Source organism: Crocuta crocuta, unplaced genomic scaffold (genome assembly GCF_008692635.1).
Source record: "Crocuta crocuta isolate KB4526 unplaced genomic scaffold, BGI_CrCroc_1.0 scaffold124, whole genome shotgun sequence".
Classification (NCBI taxonomy): Eukaryota; Metazoa; Chordata; class Mammalia; order Carnivora; family Hyaenidae; genus Crocuta; species Crocuta crocuta.
In genome coordinates, this window is record NW_027551573.1 from 10,469,969 (window position 1) to 10,492,018 (window position 22,050).

Here is a 22,050-nt window from a genome sequence, read left to right on the forward strand (position 1 = left end):
AAAAGATATTTTGTTTCTGATGGAAGAGGACCAATAAAATTTTAAAACTGCATAAATGAGTGAGGCATCTTTTTTGGATACACAGATTTTTTTGGCAAGCCTAGACTTGCGTGGCTGGGTTCAGTGATGTGCCAAACAGAAGCCCAGAGGTGCTAAGCCCAGAGGTGTAGGGTTCCTTGGTGATGTTTTACTTTGGATAATGGATGTGCAAACTGAATACCCAATATTCTGCATGTGATTTTTTTTTTCCTATTCCCTTTGTTTGGCAATAAGAAAAAAAGTATTTTCAGATTTCTATACAGTCATGGTTAATATTATAAAAAGAAGAGGTTTGCTTAGAACAACAAAGTAGAAATGTGTAAATAACTCATAATGGAGATGAAAAATTATTTTTGAGGACCTCTCTTTTATTTTTATTTTTTTGGCTTTTAATTTTGAAAAATTTTAAACTTTTACAGAGGAGTCAAAAACTAATTCACAAAGTTTCTGTATACTCAGCCTCCTCTACTTCTGTTATATTACATAACAACTATCAGAATCAGGAAATGAACATAGACACAATGCTATTAGTTATGGACCTTATTCAAATTACCATTTGAATGACATTTTACCACTAAAGTCCTTGTTTTGATTGTGGGTCCAATCTAGGACTCCACACTGCATTTGATTTCCAAGTCCCCTTAGGTTCTTCCAATCTGTGATAGTTCCTCAATTTTCTTTCATCTTTCATAAACTTAACATTTTAGAAATGTCAATTATTTTATTGAATGTACCTCAGTTTGGGTTTATCTGATGTTTTCTCATGATTAGACTTAGATTATGCATTTTTGGCAAGAATACCTGGAAGCAGCTGTGCCTTTTTGGTATATCATTATCAGGGAGTACATGCTACTGATGTGTTTTATTCCTGGGATGCTAACCTTGATCATTAGATAAGGTAAAGTCTACCGGGTTTCTTCATTATAAAAAGCATCTTGAGTGGAAATACTTTTAAATTATACAAATTTTTCATTTCTCAACCTACTTCCACCCACTAAATTTGAGCATCCATTGACGGTTCTTGCTTGCAACAATTATTACTATTGTATTTGTCTAATGATGATTTTCTATTTCCATCATTCCATCTATATTTATTAATTGGAATTCTACTACTAGGAAGAATCCCTTCTATCCCATTTATCTATTTATATCAGCATGGACTCATGGACATTTATTCCTATGGGTTCTAATTTAGTACTATTATTATCCTTCAGTATGTCTCCAGTATCCTTCTAACACATCTCTGTAATTTTCTGGACCATTATCTTACTTCTGGTACCATAAGATGCTCCAGGCTCATCTTGTATTTTTCCCACCCCAGCCCTGGAATCAACCATTTTTTTTCCCCATGGAATGTTGGCTCCTCTTATTAAAAAATATTATTTAGAAATCAGTATCTGGGCACTAGGTTTGCTCACTGCTGTGGGAGTTTCCTACTTCTGGGTCCTCTCAGTGGACATAAGAAATATATGGACATATACTCATATATACACACATATCCAGGTTTATTTCTGTAGTTGTCCATCTGTGTGAAAACCATGAATTCATACTGACATTTGCAATTTCAATCCACCACCACAGATATATTCTAATCCTTCCCCTTCCCTCATTTGTAATTCTTTTTTTAATGGTTATTTATTTTTGAGACATAGAGAGACAGAGCTTGAGTGGGATAGGGGCAGAGAGAGAGGGAGACACAGAATCCGAAGCAGGCTCCAGGCTCCGAACTGTCAGCACAGAGCCCGATGTGGGGCTCGAACTTACCACAAGATCATGACCTGAGCTGAAGTCGGCCGCCCAACCGACTGAGCCACCCAGGTGCCACCCCCACTCTCCCGCTTTCCTCATTTGTAACTACATTCTCTGACGAAGAGAAATCCGGCTCTCATTACCCACAATTTATTTACACAATATGTACAGCAATTTCAAAATTACCAATCCTTGTCTCTGTGAGAAAAATACTTATTAACTAATAAGTACAGTATTTGTGTGTAGCTCTTTCTCCCCCCACCCCTTTAACTTTATAGTATCCAGAAATGTTTTCCAAAGGTACTTAGGTTAATTCTTTTCTTCTCCACTCCTTTCAGGGTGGGAATATTATCCATTTGTAACACAGTTAGGTTCATTTGTTACTATTCATATTGTTTTATTTGTTTTTTTTTTCATATTTGGATTAATTTTAGTTATTTACATTTTGGGCATATAAAATATTACCATAGTTTAAGAATCAGAGCTATTTTAAAAAGGTATATTCAGGGAATTACTGCTCTCCCATTCAACCTTAAACCCCTGTACCCAGCTGTCTTTTCTTCCCACCCTGTTCCTACCCGCTCCCTGAAGGTAACCAATCTCTTTAGTATCTGATTTAACCTTCCTGTATTTCTTCTGTACAAATGAGCAGATATCTCTTTCTTACATAAAGAGTAGCATACTACAGATGCTCTTTGTACTTTGTTGTTTTCATGTAACAGTATAGTCTAGAAACGATTCCATATCAGTTTAGAGACAACTCTCCTTTTTTCCCCACAACTGCCTTATACTCCATTGTGTGCATGCAACACAGCTTATTCAAATAATCTCCTATGTATGGGGATTTAGGTAATGGGCATTCCAAAATTTATTATTATAAATGATGCAATGAACAATATTGCATACATATGTATTTTCATATGGTTGGAAGCATATCTTCAGAGTAGATTCCTAAAAGTCAAAGTCTACATATACATGTAGACTTGTTTTAGATGTTGCCAAATTCCCATACCCACCAGCTACATATGAGAGTGTCTGTTTCCCTTCAGCCCCACCAAATGTTTGTCATGCTGTTTAACTTTTGTCAGTCTGATGGATGAGAAATGGTATCCAATATGTGTTTTAATTTACATTTCTCTAATTATGAGTTAGTTTAAATATCTTTTCAAATATCTAAGACTCATTTATTTATGTTTTAAAGGAATCGATTAATCATATTTTTTCCTGGTTATCTCTTAGGTTATTGGTTCTTTGTCCCTCAGTTTTTAAGAATTTTTGGACATTAGCTCTTTGTAGACTATGTTTTGTTCCAGTTTCTCAGCTGTCTTCAGAGATTGTCTATTTTCTTCCATTTTTAAATTTTTATATATAGTCTTATTAATTTTTTAATGCCCCAAATTTAGGCCATAGTTAGAAAGCCTTTTCCATGCTGAGGTTAAAGCAGAATTTACCCATGTATTCTTTTAGCAATGGTATGGTTTCATTTTTTATATTTAGAAATCAGATCTGTTTAGAGTTCATTCTTGTGTATAGTATAAAGTATGTATTTGATTTTATCTTTTCCTAAATGGCTATCCAGTTGTCCCAACACTCTTTATTTAAAAAGCCCATCCTTGACCCAGTGATATGAGACATCATCTTTATCACTGGTTAAATTTCCATATGTGCTTAAGGTCTATTTCTGGACTTTCCATTCTGTTCAGCTGGCCTCTTTATGCTTTCATGTGCCAGCATTATACTGTTTTTATCACAGAGGCTCTATGGTATATTTCACTGTTAGGGCAAGTCCCTCTTTTATGTTCTGATTATTCTTGCATATTTGTTTCTCCATATGAAGCTTAGTATTAACTTGTCTAACTCCATAAACAGCTTGTTGGAATTTTTTTGAATTGCATTACATTTATAACTGATATCTTTTTAATGTTGAGTGTGCCTAAGAACAAAGATGTCTTTCCATTTGCTCAAATCTACTTTTATAGGAGACTTGTTTTCTAGGAATATAACTATACCACCTTAGAAAATATCAGACACACAAATAATTCCATAAGTAATTATATTAAACTTCTTTCTGTAATAAAATATTCTTCAATTCAATACATCACACAAATATTTGTTTTGCTCTTATTCTAAGCTTAGTACAAATTAAGTCTATGAAACAGTTTAGCCCTGAAGAAGTTTATAGTCTACTTAGTGAGAAAGAGTCACAGGCAACTTATTTAAATAATGTTACCAAACACAAATCTTTCATGCCAAAATGTGTGGAGGCGAAATGTGAGTGCTACAAAGGTTCAGAAAGGGAACTGACCAAAATGGTATGATGGAGTGTTACAGTTTGCACAAAATAATAAAATTAACAAACACTGATAAATTATACCTGAAAAAAGTATAAAATTAAAATCAACAGAAAATCACAACTGAAGATAGACATTTTACTTAGTGTCTCTGTGTATACTGTCTACCTAGTAAGGTGGCCTCTGGTACTCTGCTGCATTTGATTTCTTATTACTATCTTATTAATTTCATATACATATCAAAGTATGATGTTACTGTAAGTCCAGAATGTTCTATAGGTAATAAAGGGCCCTCATTACCCTCCATTCTGTTGAGGCTGGAGAATATCCAACAGAAGCTGTTTAACTTCACTAGGTGACAGCTGATACAAGTCTCTGGCTGGCTTATCTCCGCCACGGATCTGTAGTTCATACTTCATAGCATGGATGATCCACCTGAAACAAAACAGGAGAAGCATAATCAATAACTCTTAAAATGAAATCATCTCCTGCTTCTCATGACAATGCCCCTGTTAACAGCACTGACCCATTCAAAGGAGAACGAACAAAAGGCCATTTGAGTTTTCTGAACCACTGATATAACTACTTCCATCAAGTTTATATGACATGATAAGATTCTTAAAAAAGAGGTCTGCTCTTGCATATGTGGTTAGGTAGTAAACATGAAAATAGGTAAGGAGTAAAGCATACGGTATACAATAGCTGCTACACTATTATTTTCATAATATTAGATCTATGCAAAAAAACAAATAGGATAAAAACAATTCATTTTAAGAAATGGGCTGAGATATGCTGTTATAGAAATGTTCCTTTCCCAGGAAGGCCAAACAAATGCTATCACCTATTTTCTTTACTTTGCAGTCATTCCCTTGTGATGGGAGGGCGCAGAAAAGTACCTGACTTTGAAAGAAAAGGGCGCAGTTAGTTTTAACTCAATCATAATAGTATATTAGAGAACACACTATAACAAGAAGATTTCAGAAGAATCTTCTTTATAGATATTTAAATATAGATATTTAAATGCTGTTCATGTATCTATTTTTAAATAATGTATTCTTTAATAGATATTTAAATGCTTTTCATAATTTTTTTTAAATTGCAGAAGAGGCTTTAATGTAATTACTTAGGCAAGCATTTTTGGAGTACTATTTGTGTGCCTTGTATTTTCCAAGGTAAAATATTTAATTATTTTATATGTAAGTTATTTTACTTTTTAATTCCAGAAGCTTTTAATAAGTATTTTTACAGTTTCATCTCATTTCTTTCATTTACTGTATTCTGAGGAAAGAACTCAATAAACTAGTTATGCAAACTAAAGAAAATCATGGAATAATACTGTGCGTTAGGGAACCAGAACTCTATACACCATTAGGAAAAGCTAGGGAATTAGTTTTACACAGCAGATTCCTATGCTTTATCCTTAAATCCTTCGGTGAACACTGAATAACAAACAGAGACAGTGCAACTCAGCAACTAGAAAGAATGTGCCTTCATTCACCCATGCTACTTTGTCTCCCAAAGGGGGACTGTGCAGCCAACCTACTGGGAGAAACATCTAGTTACAGCAGTAAAGATTAAAGTGACTAACTTACTGCACTCAAACACGTCATTATCTTTCCCCTGATACACTTCTCTGAAAGACAACCCACAAAGCTACTGCAGGTAGAGATGAAAAAATTGGGTGGAAATAATCAAAAGATTAAAGTCCTTTCTGCCAAGGCTGCTTTGCAAAACAATAGTGATGCCTCCTCATGGGATACCTTTAATGTCTCTCAGAAGAAAAAAATAGGAAACGTGAAGTCTTCCCAGTTGAGTCCAGGTGATACCAGCCAGGCATATATCCCTGCCTGCTGGGCCAGGCCACAGGGGCACAAGGGTCCCCGGATCCCTGCTCTGTGACTGCTCCAATTTCACTGCCTTCTTCTGGGGCAACTCTCAGCTTTTTCCTACCCTCGCCCATATTCTTTGTGGCATCATTTCTGGAAGTTAGGAATTTACCTAGACTACCAGTTAATTGCACAGTATGTGTTGAAGACCACTGACATGCATGAGAGATACACAAGGATGGAACATAACAGTTTAAAAAATACATTATTATTACTATTACTACTGATAATAATACATATTTAATAATTGCTCATTGGTAAGAACAATAAAGATGACAAAGCATTTGCAAACAATAAAATAAACAAAACAACAGAACATGTGACAGAATAAAGATGTATGATTTATATTTCTCTTATCAGTTGAAAAGAAAAGCTAGACTAAACTTACGTTATTTACAAAGACTGGAATGCCTTTGCTTCTTCATTATTATGAACTGTATTTAGTCAAAATGTTTTCAGCATAAAAGCCACAAGGATATAGTTACTTTGGATGCTCTGATGTTAAAGTTGCTTATGAAATTACACATTAAAGTAACATGTCAGTTATAAGAACTGCTCCATGGACCTCTCTTTAAATAAAAAAATTATGTTTTTAATTTTATAGATTATAAATGTCCTCTATCATTTTGTTTATTTAACATTTACATTTGAGGCAACTCAGTATAAAAGAAAATCAAATTAAAAATCTAAACACCTGACTTTTAGTCTCAATAACATGAAAAGAAAGAAAGTGGGGTTGGATGTCTTGTTCTAAGTTAAAAGTGACTTAAAAGGCAACCAATGCCATGTGTGTGCCTTGTTTGGGATCCTGTTTTGTTTTTTTTTTTAAGTTATTATGGGGACAAATAGAGAAATCTGAATAAGAACTAGATATTAGGTGATATTAAGGAATTACTGCTAATTTTGTTGGGGGTGATAATGGTATTGTGATTATTGAGAAGATGTTCTTTTTAAGAGATGTATACTTATTAAAATATTGAGGAATAAAAGCAAGAATATCTGAGATTTGCTTTGTAAACTACAGCCAAAAAAAAAAAAAAAAAAAAAAAAGAATAGATGAAGCAAATACAGCACATGCATATTGCTAACAATTGCCTATGTCCATTTAAATAAAAGGCATGTGGGAATATACCATATTATTCTATTATTAAACATTAAAATGTTTTAATAATGAAAAGCAAAAACAATAAAGATAGGATTAAATACTAATTCTGTCACTTACTGACTGTGCCCCACCGGCAAATTATTTTGCAAATGGGAACATTATTATTACTTGTTCAGCTCATTTTATGGAATTATTTGAGGAACAAATAAGGTAATGTATGTTAAAACGCTTTTGAAATTACAGTCATAAAAAATATTAGCAAACTCCTTTTATTTGGCCTCTGAGAGACTCAGTTTGGAGAAAGGTAATAAAACTTTTAAATTCAAGTCTTAGAATTACTTAAGCAAGAGCCACATCCACTTAACTTCAGGAGGTGTCCTTGTCACTAAAAATTTTTAAATGCTAACATTCTAAAGTCCTCCAAAACTTGAGTTATTAAAACAGAACATACTTATCACATTTACCTTTTAAAATCTTTAATACCATTAAAAAAGATAGAGGTATAAACATTTCCCTCAGACTTCTTCCTTCTGTTTACAAAATCTCAGCAGTCTTGTGAGCCAAGTTATAGAAAATATTGCACTCAACAGTCACCAAAGAAACAAAGTGACTGTTTTTCATTCATTCCAGTACAAATGAATATAATTTATCTGTCAGATTATTAAAATACACTTATTCATTCAAAAATATTAGCCAAACTAATCTTTTTAGCTTGGAATTCTTCAAAGGACTAAACCATAGCCAAGTCTTAGACATAAACTACTATCAGCAGCAGTCAGAGACAGAGAAAGTAAATTACCAAGTGAGTGATACGGTTCAAAAATTCAAAGGCATTTAATCCATTTTTAGAACTACTAATACAAAAGGGCATCAGTTCTTTTGCATGAAAATATCTTATTTCTTACCCTCATTCCCACTAACAAAGTCACCAAATCTGATTTGACAATTCCAATGTAAAAGCACTTAACACAAGGGAAAGCAAGCAAGCAAGCAAATGTGGAAGGTCAAAAGAATGAAGATTGTCCTTGGACCACATCCATATAAATTCAGTCTGTCAAAAGAGCCAGGGACATGCTCTATTTGCCAATAAGCAAATGAGAAAGTGGCAGATACACACGACTGACCAGATCAACCTTCATATGTATCAAGGTTTGACTTGAGGACAATGAATTCTTCAGCACTGCTGGAAAAGTATGAAAATGTGGGCTAGTATTCCTATATAGTCCTAGGGATAACCTTATCCTTCTAAAAACTCTCTTGTTGTGAGGTTAGTAAGCATATCGTGTATGTATCTGTAGTTTTCTTTCTAACATGCCCCAATCAAGGAGTCAAATACACAACGAAGTATATGGAAATCTGACATCATTGGTAAACCAGGACAGCTGACATTTTTTGAAAACATGCCACAAAGAACAGCACTGATTCACAGCAAGAAACAATTTTAAAAATAATCATTTTAGGCCTATTTGAAGATACTCAGTGTTTGCCAAGTTTGGTGTTAAACAAGTGAATGAATAACTCTCTGCAAGCATTTACTAAGCCATATAAAAGGAGATGGGAAAATTGTAGGAAGGGACTTTTCTGCTTGATTCATACCAATACAGAGAGAGTGATAATTTCATAAGGCAAACTGAGCTTCCTGTACGGTAACTGGAGGACAATGACTCACTCACTCTACCCTGAAATAACCAGAATAGAGGTAGGGGAGCTCTATCATCTCACTTCCTCACTTCATATCAAATGTAAAAAACAAAAACCACTGAATGAGTATCAAGCCATGCCAATGAACTCAGAGCTCTAATTACCTCCTCTTTCCTTTGCAGCACAAGCAATGTTACAGTCTAGTACCTATGACATCAATAGCCTTCTCTAAGCACCAGATGTATGATCCACAGATTCAGTTGTGGGCATCAGAAGACAAGACATGCCTAAATCATAATTACTTACAGAGGATGTACTGGCAGTATGAAAAGCAGAGATGAAAAAGGATTGATAACATATATCCTCAGGGGTTATCTCCCACTAAAGCCTGACTGACAGACCTAGAGCAGAAAGCAGTTGATTGGAGGTCTTTACAGTAATGGGCCTGTCAGGAACTTGATCTCTTTCAACATGAAAGCTGGAGCACAAATCAATAATGAGACAGCAAATCAAATCATTATCAGACTAGAATACCATTCCTGTGAGCAGGTTAATTTTGTTCACAGGAGTGCCTATCACAGTAATGTTGAGAAATCACACTGGGAGGATTAACCTTGGAAAAAAAAGAGAAAAGAAATACAGTAGTACTGGTTTAAAGCAATTGAGGCAGTGGGTGATGTAAATAAATAAATTTTAAAAAACCTGAAAGCCTCAGAGAGAAAGGTTAAAACAGAGAGACAAAAGTACACATAGGGTTGAGGAGTTCTGGGTACATGTGCTGTGACTAAGACAAATGTCCTTATTTCTTATGTCCATTCAGCCTAGTGGGTGTTGGCATTTTGGGAGGAATACAGTATTAAAAGCTGACTGAACTATCAATCTCTTTATTCATAATCAATAAGAGAAACAATAGTAAAAAGTTAGATGTGATTGAGTCTGAAATGCTTTAATTAAGGAAGTAAAAAAGAATGTTTTCTATAACACCAACCCCTTTTTATCAACATCATGTTCCAATCATGACAATACACAAAGGGATGACTTAGAGGAGCAACAAATTCAACAATTTATAAGAAATTTGACATTCAAGGAACCTATAAATAAATAATTCGCTCACCATTAAGCAAACTAAAACCTTCTAGGGACTAATTCAAGGTAAATTCTTGTAAAGAAACATGTGTTTGCTGCTGGCAGTAAACTAACATGCAAGAAAGCCATTCACTTAGGAGCTAAGGTCTGAGTAAAACTGATTAGGATGAAGTGCAATAAAAGTAGGTTAAAAAGGGAGGGGAGGGCAGAGAAGTGGGGAGCTCCATACATTTCACTCGCCCACATCTCTCAAATGGAGAAGGTCTGAAGCCATAGGAACCCTTACAGAATCCAGGGGTTTGGGAGGAAAAGGAGACAGAGTCTGCTGAGAAAACAATTTTATAGTGTGAATGCAAAGTGGGGAAAATAAAAACAGGCCGGGACCGGAGACATGGAGGGAGAGGAAGGAGCCCCCTTTGCGGGGAGTCAAGTGAGTTGAGGGAAAAGAAAGAGTGGCTGAAACTCCTCAAGTAACTGTCCCTGTCCCTGGAGAAGAGAAAAACCTCAGCTCAGGACACAGAGGGATCCAGTTTCCAGCTGTGAAGCTGACCTTGAGCTGGATGCCCCAGTCCCAGGCGATGCCAGGAGAAATTGCTCCTCTGCTCGCCAGCTCCACCTGAGTGGGGGGGCAAGCAGTGCGCCTGAAGCTGCTCCATCGCTCTTCTAGCTTTGCTCAATCCCCAGTAGGGAGGTGACAGGCTTGAAACTGCTCAGAGGGACTCGGCCTGCAGGATTATTTCGGGCGGTATCAATAGGGCCTGAAGACTAAGATCTGGAAACAAGGCTTGGGACATAGAGCACGGCCTACCTTGGCTACGCCCGCGGCACAGGGAGATAGGACCACAAAGAGTGATTTGCACGCTTGGTTTGAGAAGGGACTGGGGCACTGTCATTTTTCTCCCCACAACCACCAAGGCGTGACCTCAGGAAGCGGCCCGCAGGACGCAGTGGAGGCTAAGAACTGCCTACACCAAACCACGCCCATCCCCACTAGAGAGCTTTTTTTTTTTTTTTCCTTTTAACGGAGTCCCGGTCAAGACCAACAAGGTTGCACTGCTGTGATTCATTCTAGATCAATTCTTTCTATTCAGATATATTTTCCCCTGTCTCATTCATATCCCTCCCTTCTACTGGACTGGGCACTCTGGTCACTGATGTGCTTAAAGAGTCACATTTAATCCATTCTCTAGATGTGTATTCTACACTTCCACCGCTACCTCTCTCTCTCTCTCTCTCTGGGGTAATCAGACTATATAGTTTCTCTGAGTAACATTATGTTCGTTTTTCTCCTCGCCTCTAATGATATTCTCCTCTTTCTCTGAATTAAGCCTCTTAGTCTCTCTGTCTAGTCATCATCCAATTTCACTTCCTCCTTGCCCTGTCATTTCTCTCTTTGAATATATATGCTATTCCATCAGCACTGCATACACCCTGCTCTTTATCTGTAGCTGGGAATTCTGGTTTCATGCTTGTAGACTGTCCTTTGTCTATTGGGTTTCTTTCTTTTTTCTTTTCTTCTTTTTAACTTTTTACTTAGTTTTATTATTTGTTTTTCCTCCTTCCTCTTTCTTTCCTTTTTTTTTTCTTTTTCCCTTTCTGTTTGCATATTTGTTGTGTTTGTCTGTGCGTTTGTGTGCCTTTGTTCCCTGTGTGTTTGTCTGTTTTCTTTTCCAAAGCTACCTTAAGAAACAAGCCAAAGTACACATGGTGGAGAGTCCCAAACACCACTATGAGTAGGGAAATAACCAAAGTCTCTACAAGAAAGACAAAGAGACACCATTCAAAAAACACTTCCTGAATGGACAGGCCTTGGACAGTCAAAGAGCCTTCTTTAATATAGCAGCAGTCACAGGTGCAGAGTGCATAACAAGCTTTTTTTTTTTTCAATGTTTTATTTATTTCTGAGAGAGAGAGAGAGACACTGTGAGCAGCGGAGGGTCAGAGAGAGAGGGAGGGAGATACAGAATCTGAAGCAGGCTCCAGGATCTGAGCCAGCCTTAAGCACAGAGCCTGATGTGGGGCTCAAACCCACAAACCGTGAGATCATGACCTGAGCTGAAGTCAGACGCTTAACTGGGTGAGCCACCCAGGCGCCCCATAACAAGCTTTTAAAACTAACAAGAGACAGAGATAAGCTGATCCAGGAACACGAAAGGAGAGTTTGAACTGAGCGATACAATCAAACAGAACAATATCCATATCATAGGAATTCCANATGAATAGAAGCAGAAAAGGCATTTGAAAAAATACAGAATCCCTTCTTAATAAAGACCCTCAAGAAAGTAGAAATAGAAGGAACTTACTTAAACATCATAAAAGACATTTATGAGAAGCCCTCAGCTAACATCATCCTCAACGGGGAAAAACTGAGAGCTTCCCCCTGAGATCAGGAACATGACAGGGATGTCCACTCTCACCACGGTTGTTTGATATAGTGCTGGAAGTCCTAGTGTCAGCAATCAGATAACAAAAGGAAATAAAAGGCATCAGAACTGGCAAAGAAGTCAAACACTCACTTTTTGTGGATGACATGATAACTCTACATAGAAAACCTGACAGACTCCACCAGAAGGCTACTAGAATTGATCCATGAATTCAGCAAAGTAGCAGGGTATAAAGTCAAAGTACAGAAATCTGTTGCATTTTTATACAACAATAATGAAGCAACAGAAAGAGAAATCAAGAAACTGATCCCATTCACAATTGCACAAAAAACCATAAAATACCTCGGAATAAACCTAACCAAGGATACAAGAGATCTGTATGATGAAAACTATAGAAAACTTATGAAGGAAATTGAAGAAGACACAAAGAAATGGAAAAACATTCCATGCTCATGGATAGGAAGAATAAATATAGTTAAGATGTCATTACTACCCAAAGCACTCTACACATTCAATGCAATTCCAATCAAAATTGCACCAGCATTCTTCTCAAAACGAGAACAAACTATCCTAAAATTTGTATGGAACCACAAAAGACCCCGAATAGCCAAAGTAATATTGAAGAAGAAAACCAAAACGGGAGGCATCACCATCCCAGACTTTAGCCTCTAGTACAAAGCTGTCATCATCAAGACAGTATGGTATTGGCACAAAAACAGACACATAGACCAATGGAATAGAAGAGAGAACTCAGAACTGGACCCACAAATGTATGGTCAACTAATTTTGACAAAGCGGGAGCAAGTATCCAAATGGAAAAAAGACAGCCTCTTTAACAGACGGTGCTGGGAGAACTGGACAGCAACATGCAGAAGAATGAAATTAGATCATTTTCTCACACCATACACAAAAGCAAACCCAAAATGGATGAAGGACCTGAATGTGAGACAGGAAACCATCAAAACCCTAGAGGAGAAAGCAGGAAACAACCTCCTTGACCTCAGCCGCAGCAATTTCTTACTTGACACATCCCCAAAGGCAAGGGAATCAAGAGCAAAAATGAACTATTGGGACCTTATCAAGATAAAAAGCTTCTGCACGGCAAGGGAAGCAATCAACAAAACTAATAGGCAACCGACGGAATGGGAAAAGATAGTTCCAAATGACATATCACATAACGGGCTAGTATCCAAAATCTATAAAGAACTCACCAAACTCCAAATCTGAAAAACAAATAATCCAGTGAGAAATGGGTAGAGGACATGAACAGATACTTCTCCAAAGCGGACATCCAGGGATGGCCAACAGATACATGAAATGATGCTCAGCATCCCTCATCATAAGAGAAATACAAATCAAAACCACACTGAGATACCACCTCACGATGGTCGGAGTGGCTAAAATGAACATTCAGAAGACTCTAGATGCTGGCGAGAATGTGGAGAAATGGGCACCCTCCTACAATGTTGGTGGGAAAGTAAATTGGTGCAGCCCCTCTGGAAAATGGTGTGGAGGTTCCTCAAAAAATTAACAGTAGAACTCCTCTATGACCCAGGAATAGCACTGCTTGGAATTTACCCAAGGGATATAGGAGTGCTGATGCATAGGGGCACATGTACCCCAATGTTCACAGCAGCATTCTCAACAATAGCCAAATTATTGAAAGAACCTAAGTATCCATCAACTGATGAATGGATCAAGAAGATGTGATTTATCTATACAATGGAATACTACATGGCAATAGAACGAATGGAATCTGGCCATGTGTAGCAACATGGATGGACCTTGAGGGTGTTATGCTGAGTGAAATAAGTCAGGCTGAGAAGGCCAGATACCATATGTTTGCACGTATAGGTGGATTAGGAGGAACTTAACAGAGGACCATGGAGGAGAAGAAGGGGAAAAACATTGGGGAGAGGAATTGAGGCAAACCATGAGAGACTCATGAATGTTGAGAACAAACTGAGGGCTGATGATGATGGGGGAGAGGGGAAGGGAGGTGATGGGCATGGAGGAAGGCACTCGTTGGGATGAGCACGGGTGTTATATGGAAACCAACTTGACAATAAACTAAGAAAAAATAAAAGTAGAAATAAAAGAAGTATTAAAAAAAACAAAGAAAAATAGGTTAAAAAGATACAAAATTAAAATGATGCAAAAAGATCTTTATCTTTTTCTGAGGGATACTATCAAAAGCTCTACAGACAAGATAGCTGTACTGCTCTAAAGTTGTCTATGTCCCTAGAATGGAAACAAGGTTCCAAGACCTTTTGTTAATGTGGTAGAAGAGCACTATGGGCATAGATGTTTGCCAAGTATTTCATGAGGAAAGATCAAGTGATGGAGGGGTAAGACCATGTCATATGGCAGCAGAGAATCCAAGACGGATTTTGAGTGAAGGTTTCTGTGTGAAATGCTTGGGAATTATTTGCACTGGGTTCTCAAGGAGAAACAGCCATGGCAGAAAGGGATACCTTGAGGGTGAATGTATCTTGTGGGATCAGAGGGTCTTTGCAAGTCTAGGACTGGAAGATATGAGAGAGAGAGAGAGAGACAGAAAGAGACAGAGAGAGAATACGAATGTATGTTGGATGGGAGAGGTTCCTCCTTCTTCGGGTTTCTGGGATGTATAAAGATATCCCTAGAGTTACCTGTTCTCCAAAAGCCACATGATAGAGGACCTTAAATTACTGAATGTCACAGCAATACTCTTGAAGGTTTGCAAAACATCTTCACATTCTTAACCACAATCCCCACAATACACTGAGGAAGCCAAAGCAGGGATAGCTTCTCTATTTTATGGATAAGAGAGCTGGGATTGGGGGTGGGGAAACATGAACACTGGAGACATTTACTTTAGGTTCAGTTCCTGATTCACAGTCTTGTGACCTTGGGCAAGTTACTTTGCTAAAATTTCACAGTATCTTAATGCGTTTCTTGCAGTGTACAAAGGGCTAATTTAGAATCAGTTCCAAATCATCCCCATTTGTTTGGTCTCATGATGAATAAAAGGGCAAAATCTCATTTCTCATGTTAACATCTAACTATTCAGACTTCTTGGTGTGCCTTGCACTGTACAATGCTAAACTGTACTGATGCCAAATTAGAGAAGTGATAAACAAAAGACAAATACCATCTGGAGCCAATGTGCATCATAATTGCTACATGAATACTTGAACACAAAATGGGTCATAAGTTGAAATCATGTAGAAGAGACCATAATGGCCATAAGGTTTTAGAAAAACATCAATGCCTGATTCCCTGCAACAGTATACATACATAAGTGAAAGCACACACAAAGCACTTAAGATTAAAGAAGAAGAATTTTGGAGTCAGGCAGATCTGGGTATAATTCCCACTTGACATACTGGTTTGACTAAGGTCATCTAAGCTTTCTGAATCTTGATTTGTTGATTTTAAAATGGGGGTACTACTGCCTGCCTCAAAGCTGTTGAATGGATTAAATGAGATAATATATGAGAAGTATTTTAGCACATTGCATAGTATATAATAATAGGCATTCAGTAAACAATATTTGTTATTTACTGGTTATTGGTTATGTTGGAAGAAGAGGAGGAAATAGTTTATCACAGTGAACTTACGAGTTGCACTAACCACACGTTTGTTATTTATATGGGTATCCCCTTAGATCCTTATTGGGAATGCTGTTTAGAGAGGTACCAGTGTAAGGCAACTCATAGCATACTCTGATGTGATTAACTGCACCACTCCATTAATAAATGAATGGTGAAAAGTGCTATATCCTTCTACTCTCTGCATGTATGACTAGATTTTCATACAAACAAAGCCCTATTTAACTTGGTAATTTCTTGAAGGACACAACTTGTACAAATCAAAGGTATTTATCAAAAGTAAGAGAGTCCTTTGTTTCTTTATCTAATAAGCACAGAGATATGCTATATTTTATTTTTCCTAAAATCCCCATCACTGGCTGAAAGCATGCTATCTGAGTCTGCTTATAACCTATATACTAAACAATTTGTAGACTTTTATTGAGCATCTCCTGTGAGCTAGACCTGACACACACAGGAAGATAAGATGTAGTCCATATCGTTAGCAGAAGTAAATTTCTCAAATAAATTATACATTTTTGAAAAAATAGACTTCTCTCCAACTAAAAATGTCCCAGTATTTAGAGCTGACCCTAAGAGTCCCACATGAGAGGGAAATACACATTAATGAGTTAGGCAGGGACACTGTTAATACTCACAATGGAAATATAATGCCACAATTAATTCCAGGATGAGTTTCAGGACAATGAATAATTAAAGATTCATGGCAAATCTTCATTAGAAGATTTTCTGCTATCATTAAATACTAAGTCACATGCTGCTGTCCTGACATTTTTATTTTTGGGTGACACAGTTTAAGGAAAAAAGAATGTTATTTCTCATGGAAGGCACTTAAACATATAGAGTAGCAGATACCAAAAAAAAAAAAAAAAAAGGAAGAAAACTATTTTTAAAATAAATTAAACATATTTCATTTCCATGAAGAGAAAGAAGCTTCAGATCAGATATGAATTCAAGAAAGGAAATTCCAGTGGTTTTTGGAAGAAAATAAATTATCCTATAATGCTGAATAAGCAGTAAAGGAAAAGCACTAAAGGCTGAAAAACACATCATTGGAAGTAAAATCCAGGGAAACTGTTAACTTTTACTCCAAGGCTTTGCTTAAACCTCTGCAAGGATAACTATCACTTAAAGAGGCTCTCCTGAATAGAACATTTATTACAAAGAATGTGCATTGGAAGAGTTATAACCTTTGCTTCTCAGTCAGCTTCAGAGAAATGGCTGAGTTTGGGACAATAGAGTACTTTTAATACCTGGTATGGATACAGAGAATCACATTTCCTTTCATTTAGGGACAACTTCCATGAAAGACCCATTTCTGTATCCTTATATGTAGTCAAGAGGTTGGAGTTAAAAATATTAGAGCAAACACATGGAACAAATCAGGGTATGATTCAAAGTCCTTACAACTGATTTGGAATACCTCTAAATCTTTGAAAAGAACAATTTTTAGGGATAAAAATTAAGGTCAAGTTCTATGCTGAGTGAACTCACTTCTTGATATCAAAAGAAAGGAGAGCTAAAGATTGGGAAATTCACCTGAAGTATGCTATAATTGAAATCAGGCAGTTTAAAAATAAAAACATCAAATAAAAAACTTGAAATAAAACTGAAAAATATAACTTAAAAGTAGAACTCTCCTAGAGAAAATAACGGACACCAATTTTATGTCTATTTTCAGGTATTTTCCCATACATACATATATGTGCAGTATTATTATTTCTCTTTTATTAAAAAATGGAAGAATACATTTGCAATTTACTTATTGTTTCATTTAATTTATCTTGGACATTTATAAATGTCAGTATAGGCTTTCTCTTGTTACTTGTAATGGCTGCATGGCATTTTACTACATGGCTATCAAAATTTATTTAAACTATTTGCTAGTGATGGATAGAAATGCAGCTTGTTCCCAACGTTTCACTGTTTCAAACACTGCTGGAATGATGGGTGCTATAAAATAGGTCTAAATTTGTAGAATGCAAATTGTTGAAACAAGAGGTACACAGACACTGACAAATAAACAACTAGTTTTTTTATATGTAAATTTTTGCAGGAAAAACTGGGTAATCATTTGTCATAAAGTACTTCACACTCACGTGCAAAATTAAAACTAAGAAACAAAAGGGAAATCAATACAGCACAAAGAAGAAAGTGGAAAAACAGCAAAAAGAAAGGGTGGTAAACAGAAAAAGAAAAGGCAGGAGTTAATAAGTCAAAATAGAGAAGAAATGAAAAAATAATCTAAGATTGATTAAAAATAAATACAGCATAAAAGCAGAATGTAAAAGATATATCTATACTATATGAAAAAAGAACATTAAAGGTAAAGACATAGAAGACAGTATCCTAAGCTAATAATGACAGAAGAAGAAAGCAGAAGAAAACAGGTACGATGGATTTGCTTTAATCCTAGAGGGGGTGTAGGTGGGGTGGGTCGTAAATAGGGCATAGGATGATAATCTGAGTGAAAGTATAGGCACATAAGACTTCATTACTAGTCTCTATATATTTATAAATGTTTGAAATTAAAATGTTTTTAAAATAATTCAAGTAGGGGCGCCTGGGTAGCTCAGTCGGTTGGGCCTCCGACTTCGGCTCAGGGCATGATCTCACGGTTCAGTTCGTAGTTTCGAGCCCCGCGTCAAGCTCTGTGCTGACTGCCAGCTCAGAGCCTGGAGCCTGTTTCAGATTCTGTGTCTCCCTCTCTTTCTGACCCTCCCCTGCTCATGCTGTCTCTCTCTCTCTCTCTCTCAGAAATAAATAAAACATTAAAAAAAATTAAAAAAAAGAATTCAAGTAGAAAATAAATGGCCCAAAGGAAGATATATTTTCAAATTATTAAGTAACATGGACCAAAAAAAAAAGAAAGAAAAGAAACCCTCTAAAATATACAAAGCAAAACTGATAACACTGCAAGGAGAAGGAGATAAATCCATAACTAAAATGAGAAATTAAGACTTTTCACCAAAAATTCAGGATCAAGTAGGACAGAAATGGTGAAGATACTAATGATCCAATTAGATAATTAGGAAGCTATACACTTATTCATACTCACACACACTCACATATATTTGTGCCTGACAGACTGTATATTCTTTTTAAACACTTGAGGAACATCCCCCAACTGGCCATATATTAGATTACTTCATATACACAGTATTGTGTGATTCTTACAATTAGAATATATTCATGTATGTTACAATAAAAAATATGTTAAAGAAAAGAAACATTTATATTTTTTTGGTTGTGGTAGTTTTTAAAAACATATTCTCTCATTTCATCTCACATAAAACAATGAGCCTGGTATGAAAGTGAGGCTATGAGGCTAGAGAGGCTGAGCATCATTTATCCCAGGTCACTAAAGTGGTAAGTGGTGTCCAGGACTCACACTCAGTCCTGAATGCCCAAGCCTCATCAACTTGCCCTACCACACTGCCTCACAAAATTTCTGATTAAGAGGATTCAAGATTACCAGACCCTTACTTTTAGTTTCTCCTCCAAACAGAACATTTATGATTTTAATAATTAAAAATAAGGTTCTGGTAGAAAATGGTTGCAGCAGAATATTGTTAAAAGGACAAAAAAATTTACCAGGGTGTATATCTTACTGACACCCAATTTTACTGAAACTCATTCTTCTCTTAAGGCTTATCCATTTTATTTACAGAAAGTTTTACCAGTATTATGCTCATGTTTTGTTTTGTTTCCTTTTAAAACATGATGTAGCTGTTTAAATCCCTGGAGTTTGATTTTACCAGAGAACAGTTACTTCATTATGTCTAACATGGGAGTTAAAAAATCAGGAAGATTCTTTCAGTTCACAGATATTTATTTCTTCACACCACCAGATGTTCCCTCTATTACTTCAGAGAAAGATGTGCTTTCCTAGATACCCACCAGGCCTGGGACAGGCCATATGTGTTGGAGGACACCTTGAACAATTCTTTTATGCAAACACAAAGCACTTTACTCACCCAATTCGTATTTTCAGCATGCCACTGAATAACTCTGGGTTATTGGAGATGATCCAGCCAATATGGATGACCAATTCTTGCTGAATGACTGCCTCCCTCTCATCATGGGTATTACACTTGTAATAGATGATGTTCTTAATCACTCTTGGAGACAAAGGATTAGAGATAACCTCTTCTTCATGCCCAAAGGCACCCAGAGTTACCTATAAGTAGCAGAATTTTATTGCAAAAATTTCCTAGCTACTAAAAGATAAAAGAAAAAAAAATCAAGGCTCAGGATGACTGGCAGGTTGAAATTACTCTATGTGAGCTAGGGAATTAGGTAGAATAACTGTTCCTGCTATTTATTAAAATGGCTTTCAAAGTGTGACTCCCACTGGAGTTCATGATGGTTCATAGTCTGGTCTAAAATACGAGGGCAGGTAAGGGTCCCAGTTAGGGGAGTGAAGGTGAGTGGATAAAAGCAGGGAAGGAATATGAATTACTATTAAGAGAAAATTATTCTAAATGACTTTAGTACTAGAAACTCCCCAGAGAAACCAAAATACATTGGATAGTTTTACTTTACTGCACAGTCTATACAATTTAGTATTTGAGAGTATATTTTTCTCTGCTTTTATAGTTTCTCATGTGGAACTTTTGCTCTTTAACGACACTATAACCTTTCAAAGGCAGATGTAAGGTCATATGGTTCTAGTGTAGCCCCCCACCCCCCACTTTTCTTGGCATAGTGCTAGGTACCTAGTGAGTATTAAAATACTTGTTGATGTATCTCTCACCTGTGGAGGGGGATAAATGAGGCTGCCCACAGGCCTAGGAAATGCAAAAGCACAGAGGGAAATGACAACAAAAACTCAAAGCAGAGAGTGCTGCTGAAGCTGGCAAGAGGAATACTCTGGTCTCTCTCTCTCCTCTATCCTTGGCATCTTGTCTCCCAGAAGAGACTGCAGCCCTTCCTTCCTCCTCATTACCGTTCTCCTTCTTTCTTCCATGGAGAGTGCATGATTATAAGAGGTGGGAAAATGAAGAGCTTATCAAAGGGCCTTGTGTTTTCAGAGATGAGGGAAAAGAGTAGAAGATGGGGTCTTTTGCCCCAAATCTGTGATACAGTGAAAACTGAGAACTTCTGGTTTATTAGGTCACAAGTGGCACCAACTAGTTAGTCCAAGTGCGATTACTTTTATTAAAATGTCAGTGTGTAAAGAAGAAAACAAACAGAAGGCATATCACTACCTCTGGGAGCATTGATGACTAAACCACTATTTCATTCCAGAGAGCCTGAGGTGATCTGAAAGTGCTTTGTTGAAACAGTATTAACTTTCAGCATTTCTTAAATGAGCAAATGCGAACATTGAATGCTCCATTCTCATTTCTTTTTTGTAAAGGGGTAAGATGCAGTCAGTGAATGGACTTCATGCACTGAGCTGTCAGCCTCCCAGGCTTACTCAGCTCTTAAGTGACTGTTTCCCTGGGATATGTGATGGTCTGATGGGCAATGGTCCAGCCACAGCCTCAGGACAGGATGCAAGCCTTCCAGGACATGGGGAGTAGAGTATCAGGATCACAGGCTGCAAGCGCCTCTATATAATGCACAGAATGGACATGACTAACCTATCCCTCTCCAAGTGTCAGGTGCCAGTGACCACAAAGATCTCCAAAACCTTCTCATATAGAATTAACTGTATTTTCAGATATACTACAGGGACCTAAAATCCAAGGAAAAATAACTTCTCAAAGTCCATTTACTTTCTTTCAGAGGTGGTTCAGTCCACACAACAATACAAGACTATGGCTAGAGGTGAGGACCGTGGTGAGAAAGGGTACTGGATAAGGTACTTCCTGTAACTTGGTCTATGCAGCTGACAAATGAGGATGAAAATTCTACCTTTTAATAATTTGGAGAAAATAGAGATAATAACATATGTGAAAGTGATTTAACTTTTCCTTAAGAGTTTTTAATTAGCATTATTGTTTTGTCATTGTTATTAAATGTTACAGGATAAAATAACTTACTATTCTAACATTTCAAGCTGGATGTCAAGATGAAATAATTTCAATTTTAATGAACTAAGAGCCCTGAAATATAAGCAGTGGGGTGATTCTATTAAAGAGGGTTACAAGTATTTCATATTAAAGTTTATTATATCCCTAGGTTAACTGTCAAGAAAACACAATAAAGCACACACATTCCTAAAGAGAAAGAAAGCAAACAGCTTTTCATTCCAACCAAATGATGGTTCAGCCAGGTAATTAGAGGTTTTGAAAAACAAAACAAAAAAGGAGCAGCCACATTCCACTC

General features: G+C 36.7%; 1 protein-coding gene across 3 annotated transcripts in view; it reads right to left on the reverse strand.

The window, feature by feature from the left end:
* Window positions 1-22,050, reverse strand: part of PHKB (phosphorylase kinase regulatory subunit beta) — a 237,841-nt gene that overhangs the window by 18,986 nt on the left and 196,805 nt on the right. For all 3 annotated transcript variants that reach the window (XR_013331934.1, XM_077751419.1, XM_077751418.1), the window contains 2 exons: window positions 19,752-19,954; window positions 4,380-4,514 (listed from right to left, as the gene is read on the reverse strand). Coding sequence is in view for 2 of the 3 variants with exons in the window: in XM_077751419.1 (XP_077607545.1) it covers window positions 4,380-4,514; window positions 19,752-19,954 (338 nt within the window). In the remaining variant the exon portion in view is untranslated. The remainder of the gene's footprint in view (window positions 1-4,379; window positions 4,515-19,751; window positions 19,955-22,050) is intronic.